At 48.3% G+C, this 21,930-nt stretch overlaps 1 protein-coding gene across 2 annotated transcripts in view; it reads right to left on the bottom strand.

Annotated features, from left to right (window-relative positions):
* The window catches only part of rnf123 (ring finger protein 123), a 718,228-nt gene that overhangs the window by 566,407 nt on the left and 129,891 nt on the right, over positions 1-21,930 (bottom strand). For both annotated transcript variants that reach the window (XM_072472026.1, XM_072472027.1), the window contains exons 15-18: positions 21,768-21,885; positions 21,556-21,646; positions 15,765-15,826; positions 3,230-3,301 (exon numbers count right to left, since the gene is read on the bottom strand). In XM_072472026.1, the coding sequence (XP_072328127.1) occupies positions 3,230-3,301; positions 15,765-15,826; positions 21,556-21,646; positions 21,768-21,885 (343 nt within the window). The remainder of the gene's footprint in view (positions 1-3,229; positions 3,302-15,764; positions 15,827-21,555; positions 21,647-21,767; positions 21,886-21,930) is intronic.

The following is a 21,930-nucleotide window of genomic DNA, read 5'->3' as shown; positions in this document are numbered from 1 at the left end:
AATTCACACCTCTTTAACCTGGGGTTACCCCCATCTCTGGATCTGTAAAGACTTAATTACCTGCAAATGCTCACATTCAAAGCATGTCTTGCATCTTTGACTTTGTCTTCTGGAACTTACCTCTTCATTCACCTGAGGAAGGAGCAGTGCTCCGAAAGCTAGTGTTTGAAACAAACCTGGTGGACTTTAACCTGGTGTTCTAAGACTTCTTACCATAGAAAATAGAAGCAGAAGGAGGCCATTAGGAACTGTGAGCCTGCTCCACCATTCATTATGATCATTGGTTGATCATCCAACTCAATAGCCTAATCTCACCTTCACCCCATATCCTTTGATCCCTTTCGTCCCAAGACTTATATCTAACTCCTTCGGGAAACCAGACAATGTTTTGCCTCAACTGCTTCATGTAGTAGAGAATTCCACAGGCTCACCATTCTCTGGGTGAAGAAATTTATCATCTCTGTCCTAAATGTCTATCCCGTATCCTCAGACTAGTTCTGGGCTCCCCCGCCATTGGGAACATCCTTCCTGCATCTACCCTGTCCAGTCCTGTTAGGATTTTATAGGTTTCTATGAGATTCCCCCTCATTCTCCTGAACTCCAGCAAATGTAATCCTAACCAATTCAATCTCTCCTCATATGTCAGTCTGTTATCCCAGGAATAAGTCTGGCAAACCTTCTCTGCACTCCCTCTAGAGCAAGAACATCCTTCCTCAGATAAGGAGACCAAACCCTCACACAATATTATTACAGGTGTGATCTCACCAAGGTACTGTATAAATGCAGAAAGAGATCCCTGCTCTTGTACTCAAATCCTCTCACTGTGAAGGCTAACATACAATTTCCCTTCTTCACTGCCTGTTGCACCTATACGCTTACTTTCAGTGACAGGTGTATAAGGACACCCAGATTTGGTTGCACATTCCCCTCTCTCAATTTATAGCCACAGATAATAATCTGCCTTCTTATTTTTTCTACCGAATGGATAACCTTACATTTATCCACATTATACTGCATCTGCCATGCATTTGCCCACTCGCTCAACTTGTCCAAATCACACTGAAGGATTTCTGCATCCTCCACACAGCTCACCCTCCCACCCAGCTTTATGTCATCTGCAAATTTAGTTCCCTCATCTAAATCATTAATATATATTGTGAATAGCTGGGGTTCTAGCCCTGATCCCTGTGGTACCCCACTAGTCACTACCAGCCATTTGTAAAAAGACCCATTTATTCCTACTCTTTGTTTCCTCGGAGGAAAATCTCCGTCCATCCAATACTGAAATTTGAAGCAGTGGAAAGGGGCAAATAATTTGTTGGACGTGGAAACTGACATGTTTCTTGATGATGTCCTGAGGGTCAGCATAAGATGATCAATAGGAGGCAGCCAAGGAGACCCTCAAATTTTGTTACAATCCAGTTAAGGACCATTAACTTTTGTTTTAAAATAGACAAACCTATAAATCCCCAAAACTTCCTCAGAAAATAGAGCCACAAGTTTCCATGGTTTTAAACAAACAGAAGAACTTTTGCTATTGAAAAATCAGCAAACAGTCAACATTATCTACCTTCAACTCTAATATTCAGAATTAACATGAGGTAAACATGAATTAACAGGAAAACTGTGGGTTGAGCACACCACAAGCTGCACATTAAAGGGCAGGCACAGTTCATACCGATCCCCCAAATTTTCTCAGCAACTCATCCAGACATCAGTGAGTCACAAAAATTCTTTAAAGCCCTGTCTGCCCCTGAAGGGTTTCAGCTCCTCTATTTTCCCTCAGCAGCCACTCGAACTGAGACTGCCCCAATCATCTCCCAGTTGCTCAATCTCTTCTCCCGAGACTGAGTCCCATTGAATTCCCCAGGCTGCAGCCCAGCGTCTAATTACCAGCTCTCTAGCTAACATGAGAAGAACCACTTTGTCTGAACTTTCATTTGTCCCAACAGCCAGCTTCACTGAGCTGCATTCATGCAAAAACTAGTCCTAGGCTTTCCTTCAGCCCCAATTCTTAGCAGCAAGCAGCTCGTGACATACTTCAGCAACATGGAGCCGAATCTCCTCTTCACCTATTCCTGATCCAACCCATCCTGTTAAATCTCCCAACAAGGCTCTGCTCCCTGTTCTGAGGCAGTGTCAAACACACCAACGCTATGTACAATCTCCAGTCATCTAGGGATTACTCGTCATGACACCTTGGTGCAGTCAATTCCAGCCACACTTGACCCAGCGCCGCAACACAGCTGAAATTAATTTTTATTTTAACTGGTTAACTACTATCTAATCTCTAACCTGCCCCCCCCCCCCCCCCCCACCGCAACCTTTTAACTCGCCCCACCCTACACACGTACAGACAAATAAACACGAGGGTTAGAGGGGTGTAACATAATGATGAAAGTAAAAGGATATAGAGGTCAAATCACTGAGTGTCTTTAAGACAGAGATAGATAGGTTCTTGATTAATAAGAGGATCAGGGGTTATGGGGAGAAGGCAGGAGAATGGGGATGAGAAAAATATCAGCCATGATTGAATGGCGGAGCAGACTCGATGGGCCGAGTGGCCTAATTCTGCTACTATGTCTTATGGTCTTTGTTTCAGATGGACGTCTTCCAGTTAGTTCCTCCATTCTAGGCTTTCTTTTGATGTTATCTTTTTCTTCAGCTTGTAATGATTTTCACTGTAGTCTCACAGAAATAGCAGGCAGCCAGCAGTCGAGAGAGGAGAGAGAGAGAGAGAGGCAGCAGGTCTAGAAACGTTCTGCCTTCAGATGTAGGCAGCAGAGAGAGAGCTGCTTCCACCTTGAGGGTCCAGTGGCTTCTCATACGTTTTCTCTGAAAACTCCACCTGACAGGAACCAATCACTGTCCCTGGCCAATCTATTGGCCACCAGCCAACCAATCGAAACAAACCCCTCCAATCTCTTGGATACTAAAGTCTGAGATCTTCTGCCCAAAATACAAAATATAACAGTGTATTATTTTGAGACACTGAGTTCCTTACGTCCTCTGCTCAACTTAAAGGTATGTCTCCATTAACGATCCATGGACCAAAACAATAAAGGCAAAATAAAAGAAATAGGAGCTAAGGGAATCAACAGGAAGGTCTTCACATTCTCCACTGGTACAAAATTATAAACACAGACATAAAAATATTGATTGCCCTTACATAATATTAATATGCAATATCATAGTACTCTATTAGGACGCATCATAAACAAATACTCACCCCTCGATTGTTGGCATTCTCCTGTAAAAATTTTCTAAACTTATTGAGGAAAATGTATCTGGATGCCTCGCCCTGAAATGATAAAGTTGAAACATTTTAGTGTCGAACTAAACCTCGCAGCATCTCAAAAATTGGGTACAGCCTCAGTTTGCAACTAGATGGAAGCTCAAATTCCTGCCCTTCAGATCTTAAAAGTTTCAATGGATGAATTTCAGTGTACCCAGCTTCAGATTCCAGCACCAATAAGGCCCATTTGTACCTCAAACAATATCGGTGTCCACACATCACTGCAGAAATCTTCAGCTGTGCCTGCAACACCGCTGGCCTCAGTATCCTGCACACATCTTTCTCCCTACATTAACTGCACCTTGGCCAAAGTTCCAACACTCCTTAAGGCTGTGCCATCTCAAGTTCCACAAACTCCATCTACACAAATCATTAAAAGCTAGGTACAAAGACCAATCAAAAAGGCTAATGTACAGTAGGTAAATGGGAGTGAATATAAATGGGCGACAGTGACACTTCAGTAACAGGTTCCTAACCATATCTCACTTAGACGACCGTGATCAGTTTAGGGCATCACGCCTCAAAAAGGACACATTAGCCTGAATATGTACAACCAAGATTCACCAGGAGAAAACAGACAGTGAGCAGGGAGGGGAATACAGACAGTGGACAGGGAGCTCCACATGGGAATACAGACAGTGGGCAGGGAGCTCCACATGGGAATACAGTCAGAGTGAGCAGTGATCTCCACATGGGCATATAGACAGTGGTTAGTGATCTCCACAGGGAAATACAGACAGTGAGCAGTGTGCTCCACAGGGGAATACAGACAGTGGGCAGGGAGCTCCACATGGGAATACAGACAGTGGATAGTGAACTCCACACGGGAATAGTCAGAATGAGCAGTGAGCTCCACATGGGAATACAGACAGTGGACACTGAACTCCACAAGGGAATAGTCAGAATGAGCAGTGAGCTCCACATGGGAATACAGACAGTGGACACTGAACTCCACACAGGAATACAGACAATGGGCAGTGAGCTCCATGTGGGAATACAGACAGTGGACACTGAACTCCACACAGGAATACAGACGATGGGCAGTGAGCTCCATGTGGGATTACAGACAGTGGACACTGAACTCCACACAGGAATACAGACAATGGGCAGTGAGCTCCATGTGGGAATACAGACAGTGGACACTGAACTCCACACAGGAATACAGACGATGGGCAGTGAGCTCCATGTGGGAATACAGACAGTGGACACTGAACTCCACACAGGAATACAGACGATGGGCAGTGAGCTCCATGTGGGAATACAGACAGTGGACACTGAACTCCACACAGGAATACAGACAATGGGCAGTGAGCTCCATGTGGGAATACAGACAGTGGACACTGAACTCCACACAGGAATACAGACGATGGGCAGTGAGCTCCATGTGGGAATACAGACAGTGGACACTGAACTCCACACAGGAATACAGACAATGGGCAGTGAGCTCCATGTGGGAATACAGACAGTGGACACTGAACTCCACACAGGAATACAGACGATGGGCAGTGAGCTCCATGTGGGAATACAGACAGTGGACACTGAACTCCACACAGGAATACAGACGATGGGCAGTGAGCTCCACATGGGAATACAGACAGTGGACACTGAACTCCACACAGGAATACAGATGATGGGCAGTGAGCTCCATGTGGGAATACAGACAGTGGACACTGAACTCCACACAGGAATACAGACGATGGGCAGTGAGCTCCATGTGGGAATACAGACAGTAGACAGTGAGCTCCACAGAAAAATACAGATAGTGGGCAGTGAGCTCCACATGGGAATACAGACAGTGGACAGTGAGTTTCCAGACCCATAGGGAGGAGATGAGAAGAGACCTCCTGGCAGCCGTCAAGATGGCAGTGGAAACCGCGATGGCCCCCATAAAGGAGGCAATGGATAATATGGGGTGGAGGCTAGAAGTCCAGGAGATGACAACATGAGACCTCGAAAAAGCTGGCATGGACCATGGGGACCGGATCACAGCACTTGAGGCTTTTGTGAGGGCCATGAAGAATCCAGAACTCCCGTTTGTAGAGTCAAAATAAATAACTTTATTTACAATTACATATATACAGCAGCAGTAGTCGTACTTCACTACTGCATCACACCTCTAGTTGGTAGCACACTGGCCAGCTCTGTTTATGCAGGTGTAACTGCTAATGATTTCTCCACCCTCCTCATTAGGTGAGCGCATACTCTCGAGAGCACACATGGGCTGCGGAGGCTCTCAATTCCATTGCTGAGAGACTGCTCCACGCATTTGCAAACATGAGCGAGGGAGGGGCAGGACATTTTGCTGGTAAGACCTGGCCTGGGGTTCAGTCTGAGGCTGGATTTTTAAAAATAATATATATTTTTTATTCTCCTCCTTTTTCACACTTTCTCCCAAATTTACACCCACCAACAATAAACAATAATCAGTAACGAATGCAATGTCAATCCCCATATCAATAAAAACAATCCCATCCTCCCACCAATCCCCCAAACAGCATCCCGCACGCTAACATTTAAAAAATAATAATTGAGTACCCAATTCATTTTTCCAATTAAGGGGCAATTTAGCGTGGCCAATTCACCTACCCTGCACATCTTTTGGGTTGTGGAGGCGAAACACACGCAAACACGCAGAGAATGTGCAAACTCCACATGGAGAGTGACCCAGAGCCGGGATCAAACCTGGGACCTCGGCGCCGTGAGACTGCAGTGCTACCACTGCACCACCATGCTGTCCTCCCGCACGTTAACATAAACAAATAACAAAAAGGAATCAGGAATCACCCATAGTCACCATCAACACATACAGTCCGTCCCCCTTCCCTCAATCCTCCCAACCTGCCGCCCCCCCCCCCCCAAATGTTCGATGTAATCCAATTCTCGAAAGTGTATAATGAATAACGCCCATGGATTGTAGAACCCCGCCTTCCTTCCCCTCTGTTCAAATTTGACCTTCTCAAGAGTCAAGAATTCTAGCAGGTCCGCCCGCCACGTCAGGGTACAGGGTGGAGAGGTTGATCTTCATCCCAACAGGATCAGCCTTCGGGCAATCAACGAGGCGAAGGCTACATCTGACTCAGCACCCGTTTCCAACCCCGGCTGGTCCGACACCCCGAATATGGCCTCCCGAGGGCCCGGGTCCAGTTTCACGTGCACCACTTTAGAGATTACCCTAAAACCTCCTTCCAGTAAGCCTCCAGCTTTGGACAGGACCAGAACACATGAACATAATTCGCGGGGGACCCCCCCCCCGCATCACTCACACACATCATCTACCCCCTCAAAGAGCCGGCACATCCTCACCCTTGTAAGGTGTACTCTATATACCACCTTCAGCAGCATCAGCCCCAACGTTGCGCACAAGGTGGAGGCGTTCACCCTCCAGAGCACCTCACATCAGAACCCCTCCTCCATACCCACTCCCAGCTCTTCCTCCCACTTTGCCTTGATCCCATCCAGTGGTGCATTCTCCTCTTCCAAAATAGCCCCTTAAACTGCCGACACTACCCCCTTCTCCACTCCCCCTGTCGTCAGCACCTCTTCCAGCAATGTGGAGGCTGGCTCTACCGGGAAGCTCTGTATCTCTGAGGCTAGATTTAACAACTGCCTGCCCCCTTTTCTGCTTATTTGATTGACGACTGCTGCTCGGTGGAAGGAGGAGAGAAGGGTGGTGGCTGGTTCATTTGAATGCCTTGTTGCAGGAGAGGGAAGAAATCCAGTGAGGAAGAGCGGCGGCCCGAATCAACTGCAACATGCTGGAGATTTGGAGGACTGATTTACCATCTGATGCTGCTTTTGTTTGGACTGCTGACTGTTTACCTTTTCTATGTTTGGAAGTAATGTGTTATTCCTACCACTCCAACTTTTGTGGCCTGGACCGGGGGCTGGCTGGAGCAGGTGATCGGATATTGGGACTACAGGAGGAGGGCGGTGGTGACTCACCTCAACTGGATACCTTGGAGGCCGTAATGACACATCCGTGAAGGCTGTTGGCCGCTTCGGTGTAATAATGACTGTTTCGAGTTCAAGTTTGGAAGGCCATGTTAATGGCTGATGTCTTCGTACTGTTGCATATTGTTGTTTAATGTTTGCTCATATGCTTGTTATTGTATTGATGCTGCTTTTTGTCTACTGTCTGGGCTGGTGTCTTCGCTATATTTCTGCCCGTTTTTTTGTGTTTTCTTTTGGTGCACAATAACGATGCTGGTGGGGAAGGGATATTCCCTCTCCTTCTTCCATTACCCCGTGTCAGCGAGACCCTTTCCGGTGACTTTGGCTGCTCAGAGCGCCCTTCCACTGATGCCGGCCGGGGGTGCGAGGGAGGGCACTGCCTCGGCACCTGTTGGCATTGTTCCTTGTCTTTTGATATGCTCTGTACGGTTTGGTTATGATGTGTCGGGGTTATTCCGGGCTGAATTATGCCCCTCTTGAGAGGGGTGGACTGTTCTTTCTCTCTCTCCTCCGCCGTGCTCCATGTTGGAGTGGCCTATTCTGGTGAGTTGGGCTGGTGTGCCTTTCCGCTGATGTGGGTCCGGGGGGGAGGTGCCATGTGTTTGGTGTCATTGTTGTACTGTTATTGATTTTGATAATGTTACTAAACTAAAATATTACCCAATAGACCCCAGCCAATAGTATTCAGGCAGGTTATAACAAGCCTGATCAGAACCCAGAAGGTGCTGATGGAAAAATCAACCATCAGATGAACCGATCGTGTCGGCAGAATTGGAGAATCGTGAGGCTGCTGCAGGGAACGCAAGGAGAAACCCCACAGAATTCATAGCAGCGATGCTCATGAAGCTGGTCGGCAAAGAGCCTTCGCCAAGCCCCCGGAGGTAGACCACGCCCACAGGTCCCTGCGGCAGTGGCCCAGAGCTGGGGAACCATCACGGGCGATAGTCGTGCGGCTCCACATGTACCAAGACAAAGAGCAGATCCTGAGGTGGACGAAGAACGCAAGAGGGTGCAAGTGGGAAGCACATTCCATCCACTTGTACCAGGGCATTGGTGCTGACCTGGCCAAGCGCCATGCAGAAATTGTTTTTTTTTTTTTTAAAATAGAAAATATTAATATTGAGGCAACAATTTTAAACATCAGGTTTCAACAAGGACAAAACAATATTATCATCACACCCCCTAGTAACAAACCTCAGCCAACATGGCTCACACTGACAGTGCCACTTTCCCCAGTCCCCCTTCCGCTGGTTCTCCTGCCCTTACTCGCCCCTCTCATGCCTCCCTTCTCTCACCCCGCCCCACCCATCCTGCTGACAGCCTAAAGTCAATGAATGGCTGCCACCTCCCAGCAAACCCCTGCAGCGATCCCCTCAAAGCGAATTTAATTTTCTCGAGTATGAGAAACCCCGCCATGTCGCTAACCTGAGTCCCTCAAGCCTAGCAGGATCCGTCTCCAGGCCACCAGGGAGGCAAAGGCCCGAACATTGGCCTCTTTCACCCCCTGGGCTCACGGATGTCACACCAAAGATCGCCACCTCTGGACTCGGCACCATCCTCTGACATGACTGCCAGAAACCCCTCAGCCTCGGGGATGCCCAAAACATATGGACATGGTTCGCAGAACCCCCCCTCCTCCCCCCCCCCCCCCCCCCCCCCTCAAATAACTTGCTCATCCAGGCCACAGTAATGTGTGCCCTGTGGACCACCTTAAATTGTATCAGGCTGAGCCTGGCACAGGACGAGGATGCATTGACTCGCCTCAGGGCCTCCGCCCATAACCCAGCCTCCAACTCCCCACTCAGCTCTTCCCACTTTCTCCTAAGCTCCCCACATCACCTTATCCTGTAGACCCTGGTGCTGCAGGTACGGGAAGGTTAAAACCTGCCTCCGCACAAAATCCATCACTTGCAGATACCCGAACCCATTCCCACCTCGCAATTCAAACTCCTCCTCCAGCTTTCCTAAGCTCGGAAGCCGTCATCAATAAAAAGGTCTCCTAATCTCTCAATCCCTGCCTGCTGCCACCTCTTCATTCAGCCCCCCCCCCCGCCCCCCCCCCCCCAGAGCGAACCGGTGGTTACCACATATCGGTGCCCACACCGACACCCCTCCAACCCCATATGCAGCCTCCACTGTTCGCACACCCTCAGGGCTGCCACTAATACCGGGCTTGTGGAGTACCTGGCCGGCGAGAACGGCAGAGGTGCCGTTAACAGTGCCCCAAAACCCGGGTCCCTACATGAGGACGCCTCCACCCACTCCCACACCGACCCATTCTCCACTACCCACTTACTAACCATTGCAATATTCGCCGCCGAATAAGAATTGATAAAATTCGGAAGAGACAGCCTCCCCCACGCCTCCACCCCAGCAGCACCTTCTTCACCCGCAGGGTTTTACCCACCCAGACAAATCCCGAGATCACCACATTCACTTTTTTAAAGAACACCTTGGGAAAAAAAATTGGAAGGCTCTGAAAAACAAACAAAAACTTCGGGAGGACCGTCATTTTCACTGTCTGGACCTACCCTGCCAAAGACAACAGGACCGCATCCCACCTCTGAAAGTCCCCCCTCATCTAGAACATAGAACAGAACAGGCCCTTTGGCCCTCAATGTTGTGCCGAGTATTGTCCGAAACCAAGATCAAGCAATCCCACCCCGTCATTTTGGTGTGCTCCACGTGCCTATCCAATAACCACTTGAAAGTTCCTAAAGTGTCCGACTCCACTATCACAGCAGGCAGTCCATTCCACACCCTAACCACTCTCTGAGTAAAGAACCTACCTAGGACATCCCTCCTATATCTCCCACCCTGAACCTTATAGTTCTGCCCCCTTGTAACAGCTACATCCACCCGAGGAAATAGTCTCTGAACGTCCACTCTATCTATCCTCCTCATCATCTTATAAACCTCTATTAAGTCGCCTCTCATCCTCCTCCGCTCCAAAGAGAAATGCCCTAGCTCCCTCAACCTTTCCTCATAAGACCTATCCTGCAAACCAGGCAGCATCCTGGTAAATCTCCTTTGCAACCTTTCCAATGCTTCCACATCCTTCCTATTGTGAGGTGATCAGAACTGCACACAATACTCCAAATGTGGTCTCACCAGGGTCCTGTACAGTTGCAGCATAACCCCGCGGCTCTTAAACTCAAGCCCCCTGTTAATAAACGCTAACACACTATAGGCCTTCTTCACGGCTCTATCCACTTGAGTGGCAACCTTCAGAGATCTGTGGACAAGATCTCTCTGTTCCTCCCCATTCCTCAGAACCCTGCCGTTGACCCTGTAATCCGCATTCAGACCCCTGCCTCGTCCCCCCCCGATGTAACCCAAAATAGTCTGATCTCACCCGGTTCGTTAGCACACTCGCCACCAGTGCCGGATATAACAACCGGACCCAGTCCACAAAACCCTGCCCACACAAACCGCCCAGGACCTACTATAAGTATTCCCACTCTACTCGATCAAAAGCCTTCTCTGCGTCCATGGCCACCACCACCTCTACCTCCCGCCCCTCTGGAGGTGTCATGATCATATTAAGTAACCTCCTGATGTTGATCGCCAGATGCCTCCCCTTAACGAACCCCGTCTGGTCCTCCCCTATTACCCCTGGGACACAGTCTTTGATCCTCGAGGCCAAGGTCTTTGGCAGTAGTTTGGCATCTACATTTAACAGGGAGATCGGAGGTACCTGACCGGACCAGGGGCCTTCCCCGATTGCATCGCCTCCAGTCCCATCACTACTTCTGCCAGCCCAATTGGGGCCCCCAGGCCATCCATCAACTCCTCATCCACCTTCGGGAACTCCAAACTTTCCAGAAAAGCCTCATCCCCTCTTCCCCGGCTGGGGGTTCCGACTCGTACAATTTACTACAGAAGTCCCTAAACACCCCGTTCGCCCCCGCCGGGTCCAAGACCGTATTCCCAACTGCGTCCGTTACTTTCCCAATCACCCTCGCCGCCTCCTGCTTCCTCAAATGGTGCGCTAGCATCCTGCTCGCCTTCTCCTCATACTCATATACCGCCCCTCTCACCCTTCTCAACTGTCCTACCGCTTTACCCGTAGATAATAGCCCAAACTCCATCTGCAACCTCTGTCGTTCTTTCAGCAGCCCCGCCTCCGGGGCCTCTGCATATCCCCTGTCCATCTGCAGGATTTCCTCCACTAGCCTTTCTATCTCCGCTGCTCCGCCTTCTCCCGATGTGCCCGAATCGAAATAAACTCCCTCCTGACCACTGCCTTCAGTGCCTCTCAAACCGTACCTGCCGAAACCTCCCCGTGTCATTAATCTCTACATAACCCCAGATGGCCTTCCTCACCCGCTCACACACCTCTTCCTCCGCCAACAGTCCCACATCCAGCCTCCACTACGGGCGCTGGACGCCCCCCTTGTTCACTCGTAGATCCATCCAGTGGGGGGGGATGGTCCGACACCACTATTGCCAAATACTCGATATCCACCACCTCTGACAATGTCTTGTCAAACACAAAAAAGTCTATTCGGGAGTATACCCTGTGCACATGGGAGTAGAATGAAAGTTCTTTCGCCCTCGGTCTCCCAAATCACCACCGATCCACTCCCCTCTCATGTGCTCTATGAACCCCCGAACCTTCGCCCTTGGTTTCCCAATACTCCACGGATCCACTCCCCTCTCATGTGCTCCATCACCCCCGAACCTCCTTGGCTGTTGCCAACACTCTTCCAGACCTCAAGCTCGAACGGTCCAGTATTGGATTCAAAACCGTCTTAAAGTTTCTCCCCCCCCCCCCACATAATTAACCAATGAGAGTCCAGGTCAGGGATAATTCCCAGCACCCACCTCATAAATTCAACACCATCCCAGTTCGGGGCATAGATGTTTACGAACACCACCAGCATCCCCTGCAGTTTCCCGCTCACCATAACATACCTTTCCCCAGAGTCAGCCACTATACTTCCCATCTCAAACGCCACCCGCTTATTGATCAAAATCGCCACCCACTTCATTTTAGAGTCCAATCCCAAATGAAATACTTGCCCAACCCATCTCTTCCTCAGTCTAGTCTGGTCCCCTACCTTCAGGTGCGTCACATCCGTCTTTAATCCATTTTAATGTGTAAACACACGGCCTTTCTTGACTGGCCCATGCAACCCTCACACGTTCCATGTCATCAGCCTGGTCGGGGGGTACCCTAGCCCCCCCGCCGATCAACCATAGTCCCTCTTGGGCCAGCCTCCAACCTGCGTACCGCACCTCCTCAGGCACTCCCTCGTGCGCCCTCCGTCATCGATCGTTCTCCCCTCACACTTTAAAACCCCACCCGTCAGCAGTACACCCCCCCAACCCAGTTCCCCCAACAACAACCCCTGCCCCATCCTCCCACTAACCTTCTGCTCACCCCCCACTGCGCTTCCGTGAACTCGCCCACCCATGACTCCTAGCATCCTACCCACCACTGATCCCCCCCCACCCCGCTCAAACATCCCAGCAGTGCAAGCAAAAACAACCCCTCCCCAAGCCCAATCGAATGGATCAAAACCCCGTCTTCCAACAGAGAACAAAAACAAACCTGAAGCCAAAAAAAATGGCCCAAACGCAAATTAAAAGCAGCACCAAAGCATCTCCACCAAAGTTCATAGTCCACGTTCTCCTGCCAGTCCACTGTCTCTGATAAATTCTATCGCCTCCTCCGCCGTCCCAAAGTACAATTCCCAGCCTTCGTAGGTCACCCACAGACGTGCCGGGTACAGCAGCCCAAACTTCACCCCCCTCTTATAGAGGGCCGCCTTGACCTTATTAAAACCTGCTCTACTCTTGGCCAGCTCCGCACCCAGATCCTGGTACACTCGAATTTCACTGCCCTAGCAGATGCAGCGCCTCATCTGCCTGGTCCACCTCATAATTTGCTCCTTGTCCAGGAACTGGTGCAACCGCACCACCTTCGTCCTCGGCGGATCATTCCCCTGGAGTTTCCTCATTAGCCTATGGGCTCGATCCACCAGAGACCATGCGAATGCACCCTCCCCAGCAGCTTCTCCAGCATCCTTCCCACATACGCGCCTGCATCAACTCCTTCACTCCTCTCCAGCAGGCCCACATCCTGATATTCTGCCTACGCGACCGATTCTCCAGGTCTTCAACTTTCTCCTGGAGCCACATCTGCTGATCGCACATTAGGCCCACCTCTGCTGCCATCGAGGCAAACTGCTCCTCGTCCATCTTCTCGATCGCCTGACCCTGGTTCTCCAGCTTTGTCTCCACACGGTCGATCACCAAGGACTGGGCAAACAACGATAGATGGCAGAGGCCAGAATGCGGGCTGCAAGGGGTCAAGGAGGGCTAGGTGAGGAGAGAGCGAGGATTGGGAGGGGGGTGGTAGTTGGGGGGAGGTAGTCGGGGATTAAATGGAGGAAACCGACTGTTGGGGAGTTGCTTCACTCGCGAGCAGGCCGGTGTACAGGAATATAGCGATTGAGGAGGCGTGGCACGCCTCACAGGAGGGAGGAAGCACCTGGCAGAGGGGAAGGGAAAAACAGAGCTTACTGGAAAACAAAGGGCAAAAGGCAGTAAAGCCAAAGAGGGATTGGGGAGACTAAAGAGGGAGCACAAGGATATGGGGATGGAGGTAGAAAGGGTTGGAGGTAGAAAGGGCTGGTGCAACAGGTCGTACGTTGTGACAGCAAAAATGAGGAAGTAGCCAGCAGCCATCTTGAATTTCCCACGAACAAGGGCAGGATGGGACATGCGTTTCATTCATTTTTCGAAACAAGGGCAAGGGGGTGGGCACACTAAGGATAGTTTCATTCACGGTGACAAGCACAGTAACGGAGCCCTCCCTCCCTCCCACACCCTCCCTCTCCAACCTGATGATAGTGCCAACACTAAGAACATGGGACCAGTTCATACACAATTTTAAGCTTGGCGCAATATCCATAGAGGCCCCCACCTGCAACACCATAGATTTACACCAGCGAGGATAGACGCCGCATTTGAAATGTGGAACGACAGGGAGACACAGAATGAAGGAAATGTATGTGGATGATCGACTGGCAGCCCTGGGGAACCGTCAGAGGCTCCAACTCCCGAAAGGGAACAAGCTGCACAACTTCCTCCGCAAGGAGACAAAATCGTTCCACCAGAGACCCGCGCGCACACATTTCTGGGCACAATGGTAGGGCTGGACTGGTTGGGGGATGACAAATGTAGTGACATCTATGGACAACTCATAGAAAAGTTCAGGACCCCTCTATCGAGACCAGACAAAATGGGAGGAGCTGGGCATGGAGCTAGGGGGAGGACTCTGGATTGAGGCACTGCACAGGATCAACTCCACCTCCGGGCTATGCCTGATGCAGCTCAAGTCACAGAGTACACCTTACTAAGATACGCATGAGCGGGTTCTTCCTGAATGTGGTGGATAAATATGAGTGGTGTCAGAGGGGCACGGCCAACCACACCCACATGTTCTGGCCTTGCCCTAGACTTGGAGAGTTCTGGGCGGCCTTTCCGGGGCTAAGTCCTGGGTGGTGGGTTCGAGATGGAGTCGTACCGATCAGTGGCAGTGGTCGGGGTGTCAGAGTTCTGGACGGGAAAGTGGGTGGATGCCCTGGTCTTCACCTCGCTGATCGCCAGGCAGAGACTTCTGCTAGGCTGAAAGCCGGCAGCGCCACCCAAGCCCAGGGAGTGGCTCTCAGACCAGGCCGAGTTCCTGCAACTGGAAAAAATAAAATTCTCAATAAGGGGGTCCTAGGAGAGATTCTACGACACATGGTAGAAGTTAACAAGTTAACAAGCCTTTTTTCGGTTCGGAACCAGCAACTAACTGGGGGGAAGGGAACACCACCTGGATGAAAAGGAACCTGCATATAGCAGAGAAGAAACGGGGAGGGAGGCCATTCGCAGGAGAGGATACAGATCCCTCCCACACGTGCCAAACCTGGAGGACAGACCAGTCTCCCCAGCAAAACACATGTTATTATTAATTATAAACGATATAAAAGAGTCCTGGCAATAATTGCAAATACATATGTAAAGTTGTGTGTAACTCTTATCACTAAACATTAAGAGTCCCGATATGAACACTTTTTAAAAAAAATTAGAAGATTCACACTAATATAAATAAAGTAGGGAAAAGATAGAACTGGGCCACTGTCAGACGGAGGGACAGCTTGTGATACTTGTGTTGATGTTGTTACCGTGGTGGTTATTATTGTAGTTTCTGTATTGTTCTGCAAAGTTTGGATATTAAGTGCAAATTGCCAATAAAAGTATTTTTCAAAAAAGAGCACTGACAGCAGAGCATGGTTGCAGTGAATTAATGAGGTCATTGGAAACCGCAAGGGCAGTTCAACAGTCAGCAAAGGCATGCATTAAATTCCTGCTGTGCTCGACACCCACTACACCCTGTACGTAGCAGTCAGCTAGCAATGACTAACTGTTACTGGCTGGTACATGTTCATTTTCATACAAGGAGTGTGTATTGAGGCTGTTCCTGCTGACTGTATGTTTCCTGAGAGCGACCGTTACTCACCGATCCCTTATCTTTGTTGTTGAGAAATAATTTCAGAATCTGGACCTGCAGCTCTTCCACAACTGCCAAAACAAAATCCAAACATATCATTCATTGACATTCTGTACTGCCTGGGTCCACCAATGCACACTTCATAACATGTTCACTTCTAACATTCCCTATCATTAATAATTACACACACCAATCTTCCATCTGCTGCTGGCACTGTCCAATCTACAATCAAGTAATACAGGTTTGAAGCTCCCATATTCGATTCAGAGTTAACATTTCTGTCAGGCCAGGGAAAGAGGTTGCACATAGAAACTTGAAACATGCAGGGGACTGAAACAGACCACTGAGAGACAGAACAGACATGACAGGCCGAATGGCCTCCTCTATATTTCTATGAGTTCTATAATTCTGTGCCCTTATGCAGTCAAACAAGTTTTTAAATTTATTTTTGTTATGATCAGTAGTCCAAAAAATAGAGGTCTGGCAGGGCATCACAGTAACAGTAGAGGGCACATCTTATTCCACCCTGGAAGTCCAGGAAAGTTCTCAACTCCTAGATAAACAGATGTGCAGGAAACATCATCAATTGAAGAAGCTCAAGCTACAGGTTTCAAAGCTTGAGCAACAGCTGTAGTCACTGTGGTGTATCCGCGAAGCTGACAGTTGCACAGATAGCACATTTCTACAGGTGGCCACCCCATCGCTTTAAGGGTATGCCAGCAGAGGAAGAAGGCACGGTTGCATAGTGGTTAGCACTGTTGGTTCATAGTGCCAGGGTCCCGGGTGCGCTTCAGTCACCGTCTGTACGGAGTCTGCACGTTCTCCACGTATCTGCATAGGTTTCCTCCGGGTTCTCCGGTTTCCTCCCACAAGTCCCGAAAGACGTGCTTGTTAGGTGAATTGGGCATTCTGAATTCTCCCTCCGTGTACACGAACAGGCGCTGGAATGTGGCGACTAGGGGCTTTTCACAGTAACTGCATTGCAGTGTTAATCTAAGCCGACTTGTGACAATAAAGATTATTACTATTAAACTTGACTACGAAGCAGGACCAGGCAGATAATGCAGGGGTCCACTGTGTGCATCTCGCTCCACAGCCAGTACTGATCAGGGCCATGGTACCTCTGGAGAATACAGTCCGATTCAAGATCACAGCATCATGGGTGACGAGGAAGTTAAAGCAATAATGATAGGAGATTTAATAATTAGTGTAACAGAGAAGCATTCCTGCAGCTGCAGATATGACTCCTAAATGATAGAATGCCTCTCTGGTACTGGGGTCCAGGGTCGCTCAGTGGCTGCAGGAGACTCTGAGGGGGGGAGGGTAGCCAGCCAGAGATTGTGGCCCTTATCAATATCAAAGACATAGAGTAACAGATGAGATCCTGCTGGAATTACTCACCAGACAGTACAAAAACTGGAGGACAGTGCACCCTAGTGTGTGGCTGGAGAGATGTTGCAGGAGAAAGGGTTTCAGATTAGGGATCAGCAATAAATAGTCTAACTAGTGATGCCCACATCCCATTAAAACATTTTTTTTAATTCCTGTGGCATTGGGACTGGATTTAAGGGAAATAGGATCAGTGCAAGCCAGACAAGTTGCACCCAATGAGTCCAGGACCAATATCTCGGTGGTGAGGCTTGCAAGTGTTATTGAGGAGAATTTAAACTAGCTTGGCATAGGGATGGTAACACGAGTGTAGATTCGGAAGGAGCAGAAGCCAAGCTGGAAAAATAAAGTGAAAATTAGTAAGTGCGCATGGAGGTTGAGGAAACAAAAGGTAGAAAATAGACAACAAAAGAGTTGCTCAGTGATTGACTGTATCTATTTCAATATAAGAGTTAGAAAAACAAATACGTAGGCAAATAGCTGAAACATTAAGAAATTATGGGGCAGTAATAAGGGGTTTTAACTACTCGAACTTTAATTTTTTGTTTTAATTTTAGAGTACCCAATTATTTATTTATTTTTTCCAAGGGGCAATTTAGCGTGGCCAATCCACCTGACCTGCACATCTTTGGGTTGTGGGGCACTCGAGCATTAATTGAGATCAATTTGGTTTAGAAGGTACAGAAAGCGCTGAAATCTTAAACTGTGTTCAGGGGAACCTTTTTCGCTGGTGCAGAGCAAGCCCCACCAAGAGTTCTGGACATAGTTTTAGTGGATCATAGAACATACAGTGCAGAAGGAGGCCATTCGGCTCATCAAGTCTGCCCTGACCCACTTAGGCCCTCATTTCCACACTATCCCCCTAACCCAATCACCCCTCCTGACCTTTCTTTTGGACACTAAGGGCAATTTAGCCAATCCACCTTACCTGCATGTCTTTGGACTGTGGGAAGAAACCGGAGCACCTGGAGGAAACCCACACAGACACGGGGAGAACGTGCAGACTCCGCACAGACAGTGACCCAGCGAGGAATAGAACCTGGGACCCTGTCGCTGTGAAACCACAGTGATAGCCACTGTGCTACCGTGCTGCCCATATGAAGCGGAGCAGGTGGAAGGGGTATGAATGGAAGAGTAGTTTAACGGTCGTGGTCCAATTCAATTAGATATAGAATCTGTTCTGGAAAAGGATAAAGAACTACCAAGTGTCAAAGTTATAAATTGGGGAATGTCCATTTTACCATGCTGACATGCAGTTTGGTAAAAGTGGACCGGAAATAGCTACTTGAAGGTGCCAGAGCAGTGGGAGGCTTTCAAAACCAAGGTAAAGATGGTTCTGAGTAAATGTGTTCCCACGAAGAAAAAGGGTGAGACTCCCAAATCTAGACCCACCTGGATGTCAATGAACACAATGAGAGGAGGACGACAACAAAAATAGAAAGCTTATGTCTAAACCCCAACCGTGCAGACAGTCTGGAGTTGTGTAGTGAGTGAAATTAAAATAAACTTAGGAAAGCAAAGATAAATACTGGCAAAAATCAAGGAAAACCCAAAGATGTATTCTAAACACCTGGAGAGCAAGGGACTATCTAAGGAAAGAATCATGCTTATTCAAAACTAAAAAGGTAACCGAAGGAGGAAGACATGAATGTAAGTCTTAATGAATGGTTTGCATCTGGTTCCACAAAAGAGGGGGATGAAGTAGATGCTAATTAAGGAGAAACGCAAAATATTAGGTGGGATGAATATCTAGCCCCAGGTGAAGTATATCCCAGGCAAACAATTAAAAATGATGCAAAGCACCAAATAATCTTTGTAGTGTAAAAGTTTGAAGAAGCTGCAGAAACAAATAGCTGTGCCAGTGAAGTAAGATTTTATGCCCTTCCAACTGGCAAGGTCTGGATGACATTCAATACGGTGAATTTCCCAACAGTCCAACAAATCAGATTTAATTATAATTTCTGCTTAAAGCAGTTGATTCAGCACTCAGTGCCTGACATGATCTTAATTATTTATTGTTTGAGTGAAATATCATGTGAATAGTGCTCAACAAATCAGGGTTCCCGCAGTTAGCAATTAGCCATAACCATGGAGACAGCTGAAATCTATACTTGGGCATGATCCCGATGCTGTTTTATACACCAGCTAAGAGGGAGAAGGCGTTTATTCAATTTTCTTAATGTTGTCACTGGCCCCAGCCTAGGATGAGGAAACTCTGTCGGCTCTTTCTCCTGATCACCGTCCAAATCATCCACTCCTGAAAGGGGGAGGGTGAACACTGGAGGAGGACAAGCTTCAGTGTGTCACCCACCAGAGTGGAATAGCCTGCTGTAGAAACTGTATGGGTCCAAGCATCAAGGCTGGGCATTTGAGAGAGGTACCAAAGGACAGAGAGGGTCCATGGAATAGTACCTGAACAGGAAGGAAACTATATGAAGAAGAAAATAGAGGGAAAAATTAAAAACACAAGACAGCAGGTGCATGGGGACACCAAGCTCCCCTCCAAGTCACGCACTATCCTGACTTGAAATTATATCACCGTCACTGGATTAACACACAGAATAATAGAATCCCTACAATGCAGGAGGCAACCATTCGAGTCTGCACCGACCCTTTAAATGAACACCCTACCCATGTCAAACCCGTCCTAACCCCGTAAGTCCATAACTGAACCTGCACATTCCTGGACACTAAGGGGCAATTTATAATGGCCAATCCACCTCACCCACGCTTCTTTGGACAGTGGGAGGGAACTGGAGCACCCGAAGGAAACCCACGCAAACACGGGGACAATGTGCAAACTCCATACAGACAGGCCGGAATTGAACCCGAGTCCCTGGCACAGTGAGGCAGCAGTGCTAACCACTGTGCCACCCCTGGAACATCCTGGAACTCCTTCCCTAACAGTACTAAGGGTGTACCTACTGCACATGGACTGCAGTGGTTCAAGAAGGTGGCTCACCCCCACCACCTTCTCAAGGGCAATGAGGGAAGGGCAGTAACTGGATGTGCCAGCAACACTGATATCCCATGAACAAATAAGGAAAAGTTATCTTTGTAAACAGCTGCTGATCAATTATGTCTTGCAGTCAGTTAACAGTACTGTTGGCTCAGTCACAGCCGAATTTGATTCTATCTTTGTGTGCACTTTCCAGCTTTGGATACGAACCAGGAATCCAAACAGAAGTTTTTGAGTTCAGCTGTGTAGCCTCCCTACTGCATCCCTGGCAGAATACATAATGGATCATCAATAGAATCCTGTAACATTTAACCTCTAAAACATCAATAGAGCCCTTTAACCTCAATACCATCTATGAAGCCCAGTGGCATTACCCACCAGACTGTCAACAGAACTCTGTAACCTTCTCATCTTTAATTTATGTCGGAGCCTGGATGACAGCCTGCCTGCCAGAACACTTTTGTTGGTATATACCAGGAGAGGTACATTGTTGTTTATTTTTGTATTTTTACAGGTGATTTGTCATGTGTGGCTTAAAGGATCTCCTAGGCTCATAGATCTTATACAAATAGTGTGGCTCCCACACCCATTGCCAATGACAACCTAGAATTCAGAACTGGTGCTCTGGTTTCTGCATGGCAGGACTGGCCAGAATGGGGTAGGGCTCTGCACATTCTGACTCTGAGGCAGGAATATGGCCAGTTCAGCAACAATATTATCACAGCGACAAGACTGCTTTGCCAGTTAAAAGTGAGAAGTGATGAGCAACTGTTGTATATGAAAATAAATGCAGTTGATCTAGCTCATCCATCTTCAAGGCTCTCCCACACACTTCAATATGTTTTGGGCATTCCCACAAGGTTCCCACATGAAGAATACGCTCAGAGGTACTAACATTCAAGGAACTGTGCTCAGCATCTTTGTTAGATTAAGTAAAAAAAATGACAAGAAAATTCAGGAGGTCTCTGGGGCAGGTGGAAAGAGCCTGATGTTGATTGCATCATGAGTGATATGGGAAATGGTCACAGCAGGCGACTCCCAGGAGGAGAATGGAAACCTTTTACAGATGTCCTCAAAGCATCCATGAAGAGGTCAAACATCCCTGCCAACTCATGGGTGTCCCTGGTTTGTGGTCAACCAAAATGGAGAAGATTCATCCGGGAAGGAACCAAACACATTAACAGACTTTGCCCAGAACAGGCAAAGGCAAAGCCGAGGCAGAGAGAGCACAACAACCTCCAAACTCATCCAGCCGACCCGCCTAGAGCCACCTAACTCACATGTGATAGAGTCTGCAGAACACACACTGATTGGTTTTATCAGCCATCTCAGAACCCATCGAATTGGAGTGAAAGCAAATCATCCTCAATCACAAGGGGCTCATAAGAGGTTCCAATGTGGAAATGACTCCACCTTTAACATTGTTCACAGACGTCCATGTTAAGTACTTGCCCTCAATACGTTTCTTCAACCTTTGACAGCCTCGCTCGTAGGCCCGACGTCTCAGCCTCTCCTCAGCACTTTCTTCCTTGACCTCCTTGCCCTGGAAGAAGAAAGTGGGGATATCTTCTCTTAAAATGAGGCAAACCATTTGGAACCTTTTCATCCAAGCTGAACCTATTCAAATAAGAGTTTGTTCACCGGTAAATAACAAAGAATCTCACCTCTTTGTCAAACTTGGTTGGCCACCAAGTGGTGGGAATGAGTTCCTCTAACCCAGCTTCCTCCACTCGAAGAGGTGTCTTAATGAAAAAAAACACCACTGATCTCAGCACATCAAATGTAATCTTGAGTTAAGGGTCATTGGGATGCCAGTTCTTAGGGTAC

The sequence above is a fragment of the Scyliorhinus torazame genome, chromosome 13 (genome assembly GCF_047496885.1).
Source record: "Scyliorhinus torazame isolate Kashiwa2021f chromosome 13, sScyTor2.1, whole genome shotgun sequence".
In the NCBI taxonomy this organism is placed as follows: domain Eukaryota; kingdom Metazoa; phylum Chordata; class Chondrichthyes; order Carcharhiniformes; family Scyliorhinidae; genus Scyliorhinus; species Scyliorhinus torazame.
The sequence above is the reverse complement of the archived record's forward strand: the minus strand, read 5'-3'. Positions and strand labels throughout refer to the sequence as shown.